Source organism: Macadamia integrifolia, chromosome 4, assembly GCF_013358625.1.
Source record: "Macadamia integrifolia cultivar HAES 741 chromosome 4, SCU_Mint_v3, whole genome shotgun sequence".
In the NCBI taxonomy this organism is placed as follows: domain Eukaryota; kingdom Viridiplantae; phylum Streptophyta; class Magnoliopsida; order Proteales; family Proteaceae; genus Macadamia; species Macadamia integrifolia.
Window position 1 is genome coordinate 694940 of NC_056560.1, and position 17588 is coordinate 712527.

General features: G+C 39.4%; 1 protein-coding gene across 5 annotated transcripts in view; it reads left to right on the plus strand.

Moving 5' to 3' along the window:
- LOC122077370 (sister chromatid cohesion 1 protein 4-like) overlaps window positions 1-17588 on the plus strand; it is a 68494-nt gene that overhangs the window by 46469 nt on the left and 4437 nt on the right. For 4 of the 5 annotated variants that reach the window (XM_042643304.1, XM_042643302.1, XM_042643305.1 and 1 more), the window contains 3 exons: window positions 3544-3577; window positions 11145-11247; window positions 11454-11580. In XM_042643304.1, the coding sequence (XP_042499238.1) occupies window positions 3544-3577; window positions 11145-11247; window positions 11454-11580 (264 nt within the window). The remainder of the gene's footprint in view (window positions 1-3543; window positions 3578-11144; window positions 11248-11453; window positions 11581-17588) is intronic. The other variant, XM_042643303.1, reaches the window with a different exon arrangement.

Genomic DNA, 17588 nt, shown 5'->3' on the forward strand with positions numbered 1-17588 from the left:
GAAATTATGATGTGGGGAAGCACTTAGGAATTAGAATCCAACATTAAATTTGAGAACAATCTACAAGCAATTTAGCCCTATACCGCATTCTTTAGTAGGTCAATAGGAAATATGGAATTTTAATCTAATATGTCCTATGAGTTATTCAACACAACGTTAGATTATAAGCAAGACCGTATTGGAAGTTGGAAATTACGCATACGTATAGTAATCAATGGCATACATAATTTTGACTTTACAATAGGATTTTGGTTACATGGAATTAAGAAAACGGGCATCAATTGCTTACAAGTTGCTCTTCATCTCATGGTTTCATCCAATCCCCAAGTTATGGGATTTAGTTAACCATGGCGATAAAAAAAAATGAAAAATAATTAGAAGATGGACAAGACATGATATTGGATTAAATCTGAAATTAAAAAGAGAATAAAAAGAAATACTTTACTGAATATGTACTGCAAAAATCCAAGCTTAAGAACTCCAAACTTCAACTTCAATCTTTACTTACAACTTAAGAGAAAAGAAAAAGCTTATAAGAAAAAGCTCTCTAAAAGGTTAATTCTCAAGTTGTGAAATCCTATACATAGGCCAAGGAGAGAGTGTTAAAAATAGTTTAGGGGAGGGAGAGATGCTTGCAATAGAAGAGAGGGAAAGCAAGAAGAAATTGGAATGGGAAAGAGAGAGTTATGTGTGGGATAGAGGAGAGGTATTTTGATTTTTTTTTTTTTAAATTATAAATTTCAACTTTGCCAAAAATGGTTTTTCAGCTATATCTCTCAATCTTGACCTCGGATTGACTCGACCCAAGAATTAAAGATGCATCATTTTAAATTATGAGCGCAACGAACCTAATATCCAATATGTTCCAGAGAACTCATCTTTCAAATTACCATCATGCCCCTACACTTCTCTTCTCAAACTTGCGCAAGTCCTCCCTTGTCTGATTCTTCTTTGTTGCAAAATCTCTTGGTCAAACTTCTAATTTGAGGTGAAATTCCTCCTTTGCCCTTGATTGCTTCTGTGAAACTTCTTATCTTGCTCTTGATCACATGTGAGTCGATCCATGGGTACACCGATGTCTAGATTGCATTGCATCTTCCTATTTAGCATCTATTATGCGCATGACCCTATAACTTACAAATTTAAGAAAATCACATTATGTAGTCACTTTTACCATCGATCTAGGATCAAAATTCTTAATCAAAAAGGCAATGGATGTATAAAATATGGCCTAATCAGCCACCATCAATCATATGTGGATGGAGCGCATTCTTTGTAGATGGACTTCTAGCTCTCGATTTTTTGAAATGATTTGAAAACCATCTTTGATGTTAGCTCCAAACTTGGCTATCTCCGTCACCGATCGATTTGCAATACCCCAAGGAATAGGCTCATTGTTGTCTCCTGGGTCTCTCTCCCTCCATCATTTCCCCCCCACTTGATGTTTCCCCTTCTTTAGTTGGGCTCTTCTACTGCTGCACTCTTTTTTTTTTTCTTTGCTGATGGAACCCTAGAAAGGGATTCGATGGAAGAAGCCGATAGAAAAGGGTGGGCGGTGAGTAATGGAGGGTCGACTCTCCTCTGGCAAAATCGAATCTCTCTGTTTTTTTTTTTTTTTTTTTCTGTCTCTGTATGAACAGAACAGAGAATGGGAATAGAGAAGAGAGATGGAAGGGGAGTGAATGGGGATCCTTTGGCTCTGATACCAATTGATGGAGGGCCGGTAGGGGTAGGGTAGATATCCCTGAGAGGGGTCTCAGAGTTGTAGGGGAGAGGGAGAAATCCCACTAAGAAGGGGGGGAGAAAGGAGAATCACACACATGCCCGCAGGCTCCACAAATACTCAAACTCAATTCATCTTTTCAATCTTTGTTTCTCAATCGATTACAAGCATATAGATAGGAAATTGAAGAACTCTAACATGGAAAGAAATCCTAAAAGGAAACTAACTCAAAAGGAAAAAGAAATCCTAAACCGACTCTAACTATGTCCTACGTATGCAACTTCTCAAAAATAAACAGAATAAAATAAACTAAAGATATTAGTCCCCTAAATAAAATAAACTACTAAATCCTACTAGACTAAGGACTCAATATCGATCTGGTTCATCTCTCGTTGGATACCCAAATGGGTATGGATCGCTCCATGGGTGTGTATCTACATCACCTGCTTTGGCAGACTTGCTCCTTTGGCCGCTCGCCTCGTTGGCCTCCACCCTCACTGTTTGCTAGCCCCGTTGGGTTTGCTGGCTGTGACAGTTTGTCTCCTTTGGTCTATTGGTGGCAAGCTTTATCCCTATCGGCAGCAACCACTTCACCTCCAGCCCCACTCGCCTGCTCCTCCCGCTTGCTCAGCCTATCGCCGCTTGGTCACCGCCCGCTTAGTCTACTGCCTCAAGGTTGCCAGCCCGGCAAAGCCAGTCGTCCACCTGTTCCGCTTGGCTCGCTCAGCTTCTGTTGTTTTGCTGCCAGCTGCATGGCCACCAACCTATTGGCCACCAGCCACTAAGCAGTTGCCCTCCAAAAGGCCAGCGCCTCTCCGGTATGGCTACAATATTTGCTTGGCCAGCGCCCCTCTGCTGTGGCTGCCTCCTACTTCGTTGTGGCGGCTAGGAATTGTTAGTGTTGAGATTTGATTGTTAGGGTTTGTGGTTCAATTACTGGTTTGACTGGTTTGCCCTTCTCTTCTGTTTGGGCTCCCGGGCCGGGTTGTTGCCCATTTGGGTTTTGTTCCTTGGGCTTACTTGCTTTGAAATGGGCATGGTTTAAGCCTTGGTCTTGTGAGTTAACATGGGCTGCCCCATGTGAGCTTGTTCTTGCTGTAGCCCATTTGGGCATTTGATGTAGCCCTCATGGCCTTGCTCCCGCCCTTCGTGGGGCTTTTAATATACATTTTTAATTCACCAAAAAAAGAAAAAAAAACTAGTAGATCAAGAAAAATTTTGAGCTACTTGCACCATCATTATTTGCAAGGATTAGATAATTTTTCCCTTCTTTAAATCTTGGTTAATAGGTGCCACGGATCACCATGTTTTCACTGTTAGTAAACCATCATAAGGTTTCAGATAGGTATCACAAACCACCAATCTCCGAAAATAATCAATATGGGAAAGACTCATATGAGTATATGATTATCTCATTGTCTGATAGCAATGTGTAAGATACATTTCACACACCAATCGACTGGAAGACCGTCTATACCAAACGACTATGAGATAATTTGACCTATTGAAAGACCATTTTCTTTCACTAGCAACCTGGTTGTCTCCAATGTCACCCTGTCCGTGACTCCGCTAGGAATAGGTTTATGGCCACTTCTTGGGGGCTCCCCCCGTCCATCTCCCCCCCTGATGTATCCCTTCTCCTAGCTGGGCAATTGGTCCCTTTTTTGTTTAGCCTACTTTCAGATCTTTCTCCTTTTGCCCCCCCTTTCCCCCATCGTATATTCTTCTCCTTGGTAATGAATTTATTTATTCACCCAAAAAAATATATAATCTTTTTCGTGCATATCTGCTAAATAATTGTGTTTCTTGTTTTTCTGCAGGTTTTTGAGGATTTAATAGATGAGAATGATACAGGTTAGTGTCTTTGGTTTTTTTCTTTCTCTATCCCCCTTGTCTCCTATCAAGACTGATATCTTTGATCTTATTTTTTCCTGTAATTTTCGCTATCATTCTCCTGATATTGGTTTCCATGGGCTATTTTATTGAATTCTTCCCTTCTTTTTGATTAAATTATTATAATCCATTGATGAGACACGTCGTCTGAAAAAATTATAACTATTGAAAGATAAACTCATCTATTTCTGTAATTCTTTCTCCCTTTTTTATGAGAGAAAGGTGAAGAGCTTTTGTATTTATGTTTTAAGAAAAAAGTCCGTCTACACTCTTGATACTGAGTTTGCGAGTAGAGCTCTTAAGGCTCTCTTTGGCATACTTTTAATTTATGTTTATTATCTATTTATGAGTAATCAATTATGATAATAAATTATGGGCTATAAACAATAGTTGTTTGGTTACTACTAGACGTAATAGATTATATAATGAAAAATAGGTTTGGTATGCCTAGTGCATAATATATTATGTAACATTGAGTATCTTATTAAAGACGTGCTTTGCACAAAGTACTTACATTTGAACGTAGGGATCCACACAATGGTAGGATCTCCTGCAAAGCATACAAAGTGTGTAACTTTCAGTTGGGAATTTGTTTTCGACATGCTTCCCATTGTTGTTGCGCACCATCTACCACATTTATAATTTATTCACGATATCATTATCATCACTATCGCTATGGACATTTCCTTGCACTTCCTATGCTTAAGCATGTGTGGAGGCCTGGAGGGAGAACTGCTCCGATTGCTTTTTCTTACTTCTTATTGTAAACCACTTTGTGAGTTAATATTGGGTCCTTCTGATTTCCCTAGAGATTTATTATGCTTTGCAAAAGGAAGTCAAATTATGTATATATTCCCAGTTGTAGTTCAATATATCGTCTATCATGCAATCTCCCAAAAAAAAAGAAAAAAGAAAAAAAAAGAAAAGGTATTCTAAGAGTTTAAACTGGAAATCATTACGTGAGGAATCCTCTACATGATGCAGCATCTGCAAAGTACCTGGTAAAATAACTGATAAATACTGGCAGCAAATTCTGATTAGTTCAAAGTCAGCCAAGAAAAGAACCAACTTCAAATCATGATGATCTCTTCCAAAATCAGTCTACAGAATACCCAGTTAGAAAATCCTCAAGGAATTACAATTGGGAAGTTAAATTATTCAAGAATTCTATTTTATTTTTTCTAGGGAAAGGGTGTTTCTATAACAAACCATTGGGTGTTCCTCACTTGAATAGCTCCATATTGGAAGCTCAAAACCAAAAGAGAAAACAACTAGTTAAAAAAATAATGAAACCAAGTTAATTGGAGCTCTACAAGACAATGAAGAGGGAACAAGGAGGCTGCCTTCCGATCCTGCTCTTGAAGACAACCCATGGGTTGAAATATCAAATGAAACCAGTGATAGAGAAACATGATTTACCCATATCCACAGGCCATTAGAGATTTCACAAAAACTGCCTCAAAACCCAGAAAGAACAAAGAGAAAACTGATTTTCCTCATTGACGGTGTTTCACCCAAGAAAAATTGAGATGATAGAAGGAGAGACAAGGGAGACGAGATGAGAGAGGGAGAGAGAGTGACAAACAGAGATAGTACCTGCGGAGGTTTCCTGGAATTTTTCAGCCAAGGTAGGACTGTATCTCGTCTTTGACAAACATGACTCTCTTGTGAATAGGAGTGTGAAGGGATTTTATAAAAATATGCGAGTTTACCCTTTTCCCTTAGTTTTGAGCCGTTTCAACACATGCTCATTCATGGTTAGCGGATAAACAACAATAATCACTTTATCCCAATAAACCATAAACACCTCTCAACCTTTTTATTAATTTATTGTTATATACCTTATATTGATTTATTGTAATGAAAAATAGGGGTCATAAACCATACCAAACACCTCTATTTATGTTTATCTGACGAATAAACATAAATTCAAACTATACCAAAGATACCCTAAGAGTTTTTGTATTTATATTTCTCTGATTCGTGGAAAAAAAAAAAATTTTCTCAGGAAATATTTTGCCTACATATCATATCTTATGCTGATATTAGTAATAAAAAGAAGGGAAATGAAGAAGTAGAAGACGAAGGCTTCAAACTGTGGCTTATAAAATCTTAATTTTCTAGCTCCTATTCATGCGTATAAATGAATTTTCAATCATTTCAAAGAAAAGGAAAATTGAGGTTACAAAGCATAAGAATAGGACAAATGGTGTTTTAAAGCATTTTCCTCTTTCAAACAATTTCAGTTCCATTAAAAAAAGCTTTATTTCACCTTTGAAAATAAGACAATATAACATGAAGGAGCAATGACACCTATAATGTAAGATCGAATCACAAGGGATCCAATCCTAGGTAGGATCTTTAGTTAATTCAATAAAAATAAGATAGTATGACAGATAGTAATGAACAAAACAGAAATGAGAGAATGAAAAGGAAGAATGGGGGTAGGGGATAGGTTGGGTCGAGCATCTCACTCTTCCCTAAGCATCTCACCAAAGCTGTCTTTCTCAGCACTGCATCTCACAGTTTTCCAGCACGAAGCTTTATTTATTTATTTTTCATTCAATCAAATTCGTCTTCAATGTTGTAGCCCCTTACAATCTTATATAGAAGACTCAAAACTGATTCAAACGCTAAAAAAGAAAGACCTAACCCAATCCTTAACTAATTGGGAAAGCTAAACTGACTAGAAAACTGAAATAATAAAGAAGATAGACTTAAAACATGACTCTAACTAAACTAATAAATTAAATTCTATTTTCCTACTTTCTACCCATATTTTAGGTCCATTGCAAAGAAGACACATGGGATCAAAGGCCCAACACAGACATAATACAACCCAATGCTTATTTGCAATAAAATAAGCCCATTAAGTATCTCCATCAACTTAGGTGAGAACAAAAGTGGTGGCCAGGCTCCTCAGCGCCCAGGCAACGCCTAGGTGGCTAAGGCATGCATATACCAAAGGGGTCTTAGGTGTAAAATATACTATTTCTTTCCTTTAAAATGTAATTTCGAGAGGTCTTTATATGTAAAATGAGCATTATATTTCTTTTACTAGTGAATATTAGGGGGCAATGCATAAAATAAAAAATATAATCTTTAAACTTTATAATTTAACAAGTGAGAGCCATTTGGTCTTTTCTTCCTATTTGATGACGGTAGTGAAAGAGGTGGTGGTTGTAGCAGGAGTTTCAAATACTTACCACCATCCTATTGCTTCATCCCATTTCTTCCTTGTAAACAATAGAGAAGAAAAGCGAGAGAGGCGATATGGGTAATGGGAGTCCCAATCGATGAGATTGGACTGCCCTCCTTCATTCATTGTATAGACTAACAATTACATACTCCTAGTAGGAATAGGAAATACACTCCTAATAGGACTAGAAAGCAATAAAATAGGAAACAAACCTAACTCTAGTCTACTAACCACTTAGTTAGACCAGAATACCACTAAGGGGAGTCGCAGCTTGCGCTAGACAGCTGGCCATGACTCCTTTATTCACGCAACACTTCTAACACTACCCCTCAAGCTGGAGCATTGATGTTAATCATGCCCAGCTTATTACAAATATAGTCCACTCTACCACTTCTCAAAGACTTAGTGAAAATATCTGCAAGTTGTTCTCCGGTGCAAATCTAGCTTGTAGAAATCACTCCTCACTGTAATTTTTCTTGAACAAAATTACAGTCTACTTCAATATGTTTTGTCTTCTCAGAACATTGGATTGAGGCAATATGAATTGCAGCTTGTTTATCACACCACAACTGCATAGAAGTACACTCAAACCCGAGTTCCGTCAAAAGCTGCTTTATCCACATCAACTCACAAATGACATGAGCCATAGCATGATACTCAGGCTCAGGTCACTCAGTGTTAGACCTCACCACAACAGCGTGTTTCTTGCTTTTCCAAGATAAGATTTCCACCAATAAAAGTGTAGTATCTTGTAGTTGCCTCCTAACAACCGGAGAACCAGCCCAATCAGCATCACAAAAACCTTCAATATGATTATGTCCATGATTAAAGTACAACAGACCATATCCTAGAGCTTTCTTAAGATATCTCAGGATACGAACAACGACATCCCAATGTGAAGTTCGTTTGGATGAAAGAAACTGACTCACAACACTGACAGGGAAGGCAATGTCAGGTTGAGTCACACTCAAATAATTCAACTTTCCCACCAACCTCCTGTATTTCTTAGGGTCTTCTAAGACATCACCTCCTTCAGATTAAGCTTCACATTTGGATCCTTTGGAGTGTCAAGGGGTTTGGTCCCTAGCATGCTAGTTTCTGGAAGTAAATCCAAAATATACTTTCTTTGAGACAGAGAAATTCCCTTCCTTGACTGAGCGAATTCAATCCCTAGAAAGTACTTCAACCTTCCCAGATCCTTAGTTTGAAAGTGTTGCTGCAAATGTGCTTTTGAAACTTTGGATTCCTTAAACATCATCTCCGGTAATAACAATGTCATCAACATAAACAACCAGGAATATCCTCCTTGCGCCAGACTTCCGGTAGAACATGGAATGATCACTGTCACACCTTGTCAGTCCAAATACACAAACCACATCAATGAACTACCAAACCATGCACGAGGAACTGTTTCAGCCCATACAAGGACTTCTTGAGCTTGCAGACCTTTCCACACTCCCCCTGAACAATAAACCCTGGAGGTTGCTCCATATTCACCTCCTCATGCAAATCACCGTGAAGAAACGCATTCTTCACATCAAGTTGAAGCAATGGCCAATGAGACGAAGCCGTAATAGATATCAAAACACGAACAGAGGCCAACTTGGCAACAAGGGAGAAGGTATCCATATAGTTAACACCATAAACTTGGGCATACCCCTTCCCGAGTAACCGTCGAACGAGCAAGGGACCCATCAGGGTTAACCATAACCACATAATCCCAACGACAGCCAATAGCCTTCTTGTCAGTAGGCAATGGTACAAGAACCCAATTAGGCAAAGGACAGTCTGATTAATTCCTTTGATTTGAGAGGGGTTGAGGAAAAAGCTCCGGCTGGAAAAGATGAGATCCGAGCGAATGGAGAGAGGAGGCGGCTATGGCAGAAGCGTGAGGAGTAGAAGAGGCCAAAGGATAGGGATTGATGTGGTTTTCGGGGTGCCAATGGGAGAGGGGCAGGAGTTCTCAGTAGCAGACATCAAACGAAGAGGTGGGGCTGCTGGAGAAGGGCTTTCCATTCTGGAGTGGGGGGATCCCGAGATTTCAAAGGGTTTGTGACTGATAGGGAAAGCACCATGGACTGAAGGTTTGATGAAGAGTCATCAGAAGCCATGGAGGAGCAACGAGAGGTTTCAAGGGCTGAAGCAGGCTGCCGGGAAGAACGCCGACTCAGGCATCTACTACAAGTAGGGAAGAGGATCTGTCGAAGTGATGCGAAGAGGGTGTATAAGGAGCGGCCTTGGGGCCAACCACTGGAGGAAGCAGCAAAAGAACCGTCTCCTTGGGTAGCAGCAAGGTTGGGAGCAGTGACAGTAACCATGGATTGGTGGGCATCAATATCAGCAGGGCGAAGGGGGCATTTCTCAGATTGGTGACCAAGTACTTTGCATAAAAGACATTGCAGTGGGATCCAGTCGTAATGGCTTTTTGGAAAGCATGACCTTTCTCATCCATGATTGTGACCATAGTGGGAGGAATTGCTTCAGCAGAAGCTTCAACACAAATACAGGCAAAAAAGAGATCTTTTTTCTTGTTCTGGAATTAGAGAAGAGGGATGCCAACGATCGAACCAATTATGCCAATGCCTTGAGCACACCAATAATGAAGAGGGAGGTTGGGGAGGACAACCCAAAGAGGGATAGTTTGGAGATCTACTTTGTGAAGCTTGGTATGCTGGTTCCATTGTCTTAAGAAAATGGGTTATTTCCCCACTTGCCAAGGTCCACCTTCAAGGGCTTTGAGTTTCATCTTCAAGGGAGAAGTTGAAAGGAAAAGATGCTGTTGTCAAGCAAGAAAGTGTCAAGGAAACCAGGGGGTCTCAATTGCTTGGAAAGAGAGGTTTTGTCGATGGGGAAGGGGTCTGCTAACCAAAAAGTGCCCTACTAGGCAGTGTTCCCATTTTGCTATTTCCATAGAGAGGAGGTCAGAAGGGCAAAGGCCCACTTTCTGTTTGTTTACAAGAGGGGGGAGATATGGTGGAGGGAGAAGCAGTTGTTGGAGGAACGAGAGTGGAATAGGGAGTTCCCAAGGAAGAGGTTCAGAGTGGCCAGTAGGGGAAGACAGGAGGGATATTAGTTGGAGGTTGATGGAGGGTCGAGGGGAGGTGGAGGAAGGTTTAGTCCGGTGGAGGGAACCACTGAGTGTCGGACATCAGGGAAGGCTTATACTAGGTATCGGACATTGTTGCAGGTGGTGGTTGGTCTAGTGGTTGCCTGGAGATATGCTCCTCATCAGCCTTTTTCTTTGACTTGCCAAGGTCCACTGTCAAGGGCTTTCAGTTTGTCATGTTAAAGGGAGAAGTTGAAAAGAAAGATGCCGTTGTCAAGCAAGCCTCAGGTTGGTCCTACTCGGTTCAATTGCCAAGCCTACCCAATGACCTACGGAAATAATTTGTCCCAGCTTCTCATACTGTCAATAGAAAGCGTATTCATGATTATCCTTCTGCTTTTGGCAAGCTAATCCTAATAAGTAATAACTATTAACCAATTGTTTAATTAAGTATATGGATACGATTTCGTAAAAATGGGATGGTGTTTGCTGTCCAGGAGGTACCCAATGCCACCCAACAGCTGTGTCTGTCACTCTCCTTGCCCCGTGTAATGACCTCCCTCCCCCCCTCCCCTTAAATTATACCAAGGGGGGGCTGTGAGTGGGTGTTTCCTGCTGGCGTAGAGTATGCTCCTGGACAGGAAACACTCTCCCAAAGATAATTTAGACTTTCAAAATTTAGAAATTATGACATTCATGATCCTTTTAATTATCGTAACCTTTCAAAAGATTGAAACATAATTATCTATTAATGAATGACTACTTAATATTCATCAATTAAGGGGCTAATAAATATCCCATTAATCAATGAGAGAAACTTTGAAGGTGTTCTTTTCGTCCCTTTGTTCCCTTCAATAAATGATTTTAAATCAAATGATATACTACTGAACTGTCTAACATTCTCTTCCCAAATTTAAAAAAAAAAAAAAAATGTCAAACTATCGAATCAAACCTCTTTTACACAGAGCTCTTCCCAGTCTTTATTCCCTTATTTAGTAACAAAATAAAGATAAGGGAAAATTAACTCGTCTGGGAGTGTGGCCCCTCCGCTCCTGGCCAATGAGAGCGCACGCTCAGGTATCGTCCAGGAGGAGAGCAGTGGTCATTGTGCACCCCCAGTCTGTGCTCCCGAACAGTGAACACATTCCCATAAGATAATACATTTCGTATCTTAAGAGCAAGTTCAGTTGACATATCAATCTTACCATGCCAAACATTTTTCTGCCTTGTCTTTGTTTTTATTTCAACATTTTCTTCTTATTAGAGGATTTCCTTTCATGCAGAGTTTCTTAATGTAGATGATGATGAAGCGGCTGAAGAAGAGGACAACAATATGCCAAGTGCTGAAGAGTTTTTTGAGAACAGTGGTTGGTCTTCCCGTACAAGGTGGGTTTTTTTCTTGATGTTAGATCATGTAAAGTGGTGTTGGACTTCTAGGAAAATAACTGTCAAGAAGGCAGACAAAGGAGGCCATGTATGGCTATTCCCCACTGCATGAGCCAGACGGGAGGGACTAGGGTGTACCAATTTCCCACAAGTCATAAGGTTTTACCTTTATTTTCTTTAGTTGATGTGTTTCCTTTTTCCAATAGGGCTGTTGCTAGGTATCTCCAAACCTTGTTCGATGACGCTGGCCATGAAAGAGAAGTTGTTCGTATGGACCACCTCCTGGCTGGTAAAACGCGGAAAGAATCAGCTAGGATGTTTTTTGAGACTCTGGTAATTTCATTAAATCTCTTTGCTTACTTCATCAGATTTTGGATTATTAATTGCATCTTGAGTGATAATTCCTCCTTGTTCATGGTCCATTACTAGACTATTTATTAGAGGACTATTGTTAGAGAACTCTTTGGTTGTTCCAGAAAAAAATTCTCCTCCCCAGTGTGAAGATGTTAGAAAAAAAAAAAAGAAGGAAAAGGAAAATAAAAGATAACAAAGATCAGTCACTCCATCTTGGCCTCTAGTCACTATGGGTTAGCAGCAGCTTCCATGAAATGGCTTCTAATGATATCAGTATATTGAGGGAAGAAAGGAAATAAAAAGGATACGGGATACAAGAGTTGCCCTACACCGTAAGTAGGCCCATTAACCAAAATGGGCTAATGAGACGTGAATTCACTGTAAGATTTAGATCATGGATATCTAATGTTTGGAATTGAAGTATTCTTCATTGGTTAGAATCATTTGCTTGGTACAACTATTGCCTTCAGCCAGCTAAGATGGAGGGTTCAGATTGCTAATTTATAATTAAGATATGCAAGTCATTAAGGACTTACAAATAACGGAATGTTTCTGTTGAATTGAGTAACACTTCCATGCTAAATAGGAACTATCTGTGGGATAATTCACATTATTATTTACGCTCCACACTGGTCCCCACTATAACAACTTGTATGTAAAGTAACCAATGTTCAGTGTGTTTGGTGCATGTGTTAAAATTTTGCAAACTGCAATGCCATATTAACTTATACCCTTTTAAGAAAATGCTTCATTATTCATGTGAAGCACTTATGACCACACTGTCCGGTAGATTAGTACCTATATAGGGAATTAATCATTTCTAACCTGCCGAATTCAGGTATCATGATTAATAGCCAAAATGTAAATGAAATTTGTTCGGATATGCTAAGAGTATATCTTGTGTAGCCCAACCGAAAAATAACTGTTAGTACAAAACCCAACTTAAATCTTTACTGGTGATCAGAAAAGACATTTAATCCATGTGCTCCTTGAAACAATATTCAAAAGTTAGAGAAAACGATAAGAGAGAAATGTGTCTCAAGCCTTGAAGAAGATAATCAGGCTCATGGTTTGGCTTAATATTCTAACCGTAAGCTCTATAGTATATATATGATATTTAGAAAATAATGTAGGACAAGAGTATCCCTTTAACAACACACACACACACACACACACACACCCTAAACCCTAAACCACACACTACCCCTGCGGTAGTACTCAGCACAATAACATCATTCTCAACACTCCCCCTCAAGTTGAAGCATATACATCTCCCATGCCAAGCTTGGAAAAAGAGGCTGGATGAAACAAAACTTTGGTGAACATATCAACAAGTTGATTCCCAGAAGAGGAGACAAATGGAGTAGAAATCAGTTTGACAGAGGATCCATAACATATTTCCATTGTGAGAGACTAACTCCCTGCTTACGCTGGACCACTCGAATCCTAAGAAAATACTGGAGGGCACACAAGACCTTCATCAGAAAATGCTTTGTAAAGAGGATTTAACCTCTGCAATACCAGAGGAATCACTACTGTCACTACCAGGTATAATAATGCCAGCAACACACACGATTAAGACTAGGGGTGAAACAGGGTCAGGTTGGGCCAGGTGTTGTAAAACCCTAGCCCAACCCTGAGTCCCCTTAACTGGGCCTAAGCACAGGCCAGCTCTAACTTAGGGCCTGAAAAATTCAACTCTAACCTTGAGTCACAGCTAGGCTGGGCTAAACCTGATTGGCCTTGACCATAGGGAATCAAAAGTTCAACATGAGTCCAATTTAAGCCCTTCGATTTGGGGCAGCAAATCCCAGCCGCAAATCCCAACAACTTCTAATTCCAAGTGGTATTGTGGTAACATCTGGAAAGGATCTCTATTACAGCTCTATGCTGATACTAATATATATATATATATATATATATGTATGAGTATTTTGCAATCTTTTATTGTTTATTTTTTGATATATCAACCCTGTTGGGTTGGGCCTCAACCCTCGCCCAACACAGGCCCTGTTCAAGCTCAGGGCGGGCCAGGATGGGTTCGAGGGTCAGGGCCAAACTTACACCCCCAATTGAGACAGTAACCATGTAATGGTGACAAACAAAGATTGAATGATCAAAACAACATTGTGCGAATCTATATTGAGTAAAAATTGAGCTAAACTTATCAAACTAGGCTTTGGGTGACTGTTTCAGACCATAAATTGCCTTAACCTGCGAACTTTACTAGCATTCTCCCCCTGAGCAACATGCCTAGGAGTTTACTCTATGTACACCTCTTTAAGAAAATCATCATATCAAAATGCATTCTTGGTGTCCGATTGATACAATGGCTGCTCAAAATTCATAGCTAAAGAAATAAGCACATCAACTGAATTGAGATGAGCATAGTCGAAACGGTTTCAAAATAGTCCACATCATAGCTCTGAGTACATCCCTTAGCTACCAAACAGGCCTTTAGCCACTTGATAGAATCATCATGATTATACTTAGTAGTATACATCCATCAACACTTCACAAGTTCCTTACCTGGAGGTAAGTCCCCTAGAGTCTGTCTGGTAAGATGGTTGGGCATCCATTTCCTCATTCGTAGCTGACTTCCATTTTCACTCTTAAGAGTCAAAAGCTGCGATATAGTAGCTCTCGGTTGAAAATTGTCGAAATAAGACAGGTTTAGATGGAGATATGGGACTTTAAGTGGATGGTTAGACCAAGTTTTGGTTGAAAGTGGTCGAACCATGTCAAAGCTACTGAAACAGTCGAAATCTGGTGCGAACTAGTTTCGACCTTAGGTTTCATCTTGATACTTGTTGAAACCAAGATATCTTGTCTGAAACTGCGTGTTTCGACCAAGATTTAGTTTGATGGTTAAAACAACATTTACCCAAAATCATTTTGGAACATTTATATGAATAAATAGGAAATGAGCAATCTGCAGTAAGTGTTAATTTTTTTCTTAGCCACTCAATTCTGCTGAGTATAAGAGCTACTCGTTTGATGAATAATACCATGCTTAGGAATAAAAGAAGATGAAATTCATTCTGAGTATATTCAAAAGCATTTTCATGCTGAAATTTTTAAAGAAAAAATTCTATAATGTCTTTATTTCCTCATAAAATGCTTTCAAAACATTTAGAAATTACGAACGGTCTACGAATACAACCATGTCAATTGAGAATGATCATCAACCAAAGTGACAAAATAAGAAAAATCCTAACCAATTTTTGACCTAAGATTGACCCTAAATATTTGAATGCACTATGGAAAACAAAGGTGAACTACTAAACACTATTAGAAGGAAAAGACAAATGATGATTCTTATCACACCCCACTTTCACTAAGATACAGGCATGTAACATGGACATACCCATATGTCCAGCCAATCCTTTAGAATCATGAATGCAATACTTCACAATTAAATGCAAGATTAATCGAAAAATCAGTGGAAAAGGTATGAAGTCATACTTGTACATATAAAACTAGTGATTTTCTATATTATAACATAAATATTTACAAAAGTTGTTCTGAACAAAATGTATGACTCACACTTTTATATAATCCTTACATCAACATTTACACAAAATAATAAAAAAACATAGAACATGATCTTCATCATCTTCATGGTGCACCATAGGCATAGTTCTCACAGACACAATCAGGATCATGCTCCTCATACTCCAGTACCCACCAATCATCAACTATAAAAGTAGGTGTCTCACCACTCGCTGCCACCTGATTACTTATGCCACCATCTAAAATGAAAACACGTCGTGGGATGAGCTTCACTAAGCCCAGTGAGGGGTGGGAGCATGCAAGCATACACAATCAGTAATGATGCAATTCATGTTCAACTATAGATATTATGATGCGGTGCATTAGTTCATTTTATAAAAATAACCTAAACAACAACTAAGTCAAAATTGGTATAAGTTCTACTGCAACACATTAGGTAGTATCCCTAGTCTTGGAATGCGACGTATGTCACCTAATTATACAAACCCTAGTTGCGATTAGAAGCCTGTCGATCCCGGAATGCGACATTTGGTCTCCCAATATACCCTGATAACCCCCATCCTAGCATGCCATAGCACCAGAATTACCATCGGCGATGCTGGGCTATGTTCGCCTCTAGTAACAATCACATCTTACTGCGGACGTGGTATATCGGAAAGGTTCATCAGACCTACCGCATGGGTAATCCAACACCTTACCCCCTGTTGGCAAGGGGTCGTAGCACTAGGTATGTTATTCCTAACCGCATGTTTCTACATGTTATATACACAACACACCAAATGCACATATACATTCAACCATAATTCATACATGGGAACACGGTACCGGAATCCACCCTCAACCACATCGTGTTCCTCACCCAAGATCTGTTGCACTTTCATACATACGATCTCCTGTTAAGCACTTAGTACCTTATGCCACATTTTCACTTTAACCACATTAGTCACATAAATCTCAAAATATATAACATAATGAAAGTTTTATAATCATTGAGACAAGAATTATACAATCATTGTGAGCATACATAAATAATTAAATAAAAGAAACACTGTAAATTAAGACACAACACCCACTCACCTTCCTATGAAATAAGTGAAATAGTCCCCGTAGCCTCACTGCAAAACTTGGTTCTGACCTAGCCAATAGGTGTGTTAATGTTGTTAGTTTTATTCTTAGAATACCCCTATTGAATTTCCTATCAAACCCCTAAGTCATTTCTAAAACATGATTTCAGCAGATGCCACCGGTGGATGGTGCCCCTCTGGTGGGTGTTCACCAGTAGCTTTGGAACCTGAGAAATTATTCACTGGTCAATGGCCCCGAAGGTGTGATCTTTGCCCAGATTTCTTCCTTGGGGCAAGTGGTCCCATTTGGGTGTCTATGATCTATTGAGATTCTATACAGTTAAATGAGGTTTAATACTTATTTGTTTTAAACCCAAATAGATGAGTTTTCTATTTTAAATTCATAATTGAAATTTGGGCTGCATGCATAGATTAATCTTACTAACAAGGAATGTATGCCATTCAATACCCATGCATTGTGCTCTCGCTAAATCCAAAATCCAAGCTTTGTCCTAGGTCTTACTAGAAATAGGATTGAGAGAAAGAGATATTAAAATGGAATTTCACCATTGTTAATTATAGCATAAGAGTATGTAATATGGAAAGGTTTTTCTTACCTAAACCCCCAACCAAGTCCTAAGAAATGAGACTCCATCAAATCTCCAACTAAATTTTAGTAAGAGAGAGAGAGAGAGAGTAAATCTCCTATCTTAAGCGTATGTGTAATAGGTAGTAGATCCAATCCTTCTAGCTGCCCCACAATCAAATAATGTAATCTGGACTGTACAGCACCACGGAGTGATTCACTGGTTGTGATTAGCCGTTGAACCCTACTGTGTACATTTTTGGCTGGGATTTCTCCTGTCTTTGCCCAAGCATTTATGGGGTTCTTTCAAGGGTCTGTATACTCTGAGTAGAGCATGACTATCTTAATTAGATGAAATCCATAGTGTTAGGTTACTTACCCTTGAGGTCTCGGAGGTTTGAATCCCCTCCAATTAGACTAACATGATCTACACTAACTAGTAGAATCATCTCTTCCTTCTTCACGAGAAATTGCTGCGATCCAGTGGTCGCTGGTGCTGTTAAGTTCTAGTGCATCATCTGTTAAAGAATTTAAAAATAACTGGATTAGGGCACGGGTGTAACAATTCTTCTAGAGCTCACATGCTTAGGACTCAAGGCGAGACATGGACATGCAACTAGGAATCATGTGTTGAATTTTGGACAGTAACAAATGTTCTAACTGAAAAGGCCATTGAATGGGGGGAATAGTACTAGAGGTAGTAGTAGTTCCTGTAGAAGATGCAACAATTTAGATAATACACCCCATCATACTCACGCACTCCACCAATCTTCTTCTCCGAAGATCTTGTAAGACAACAAAAAAGGCTAGAATACAACAAAAAA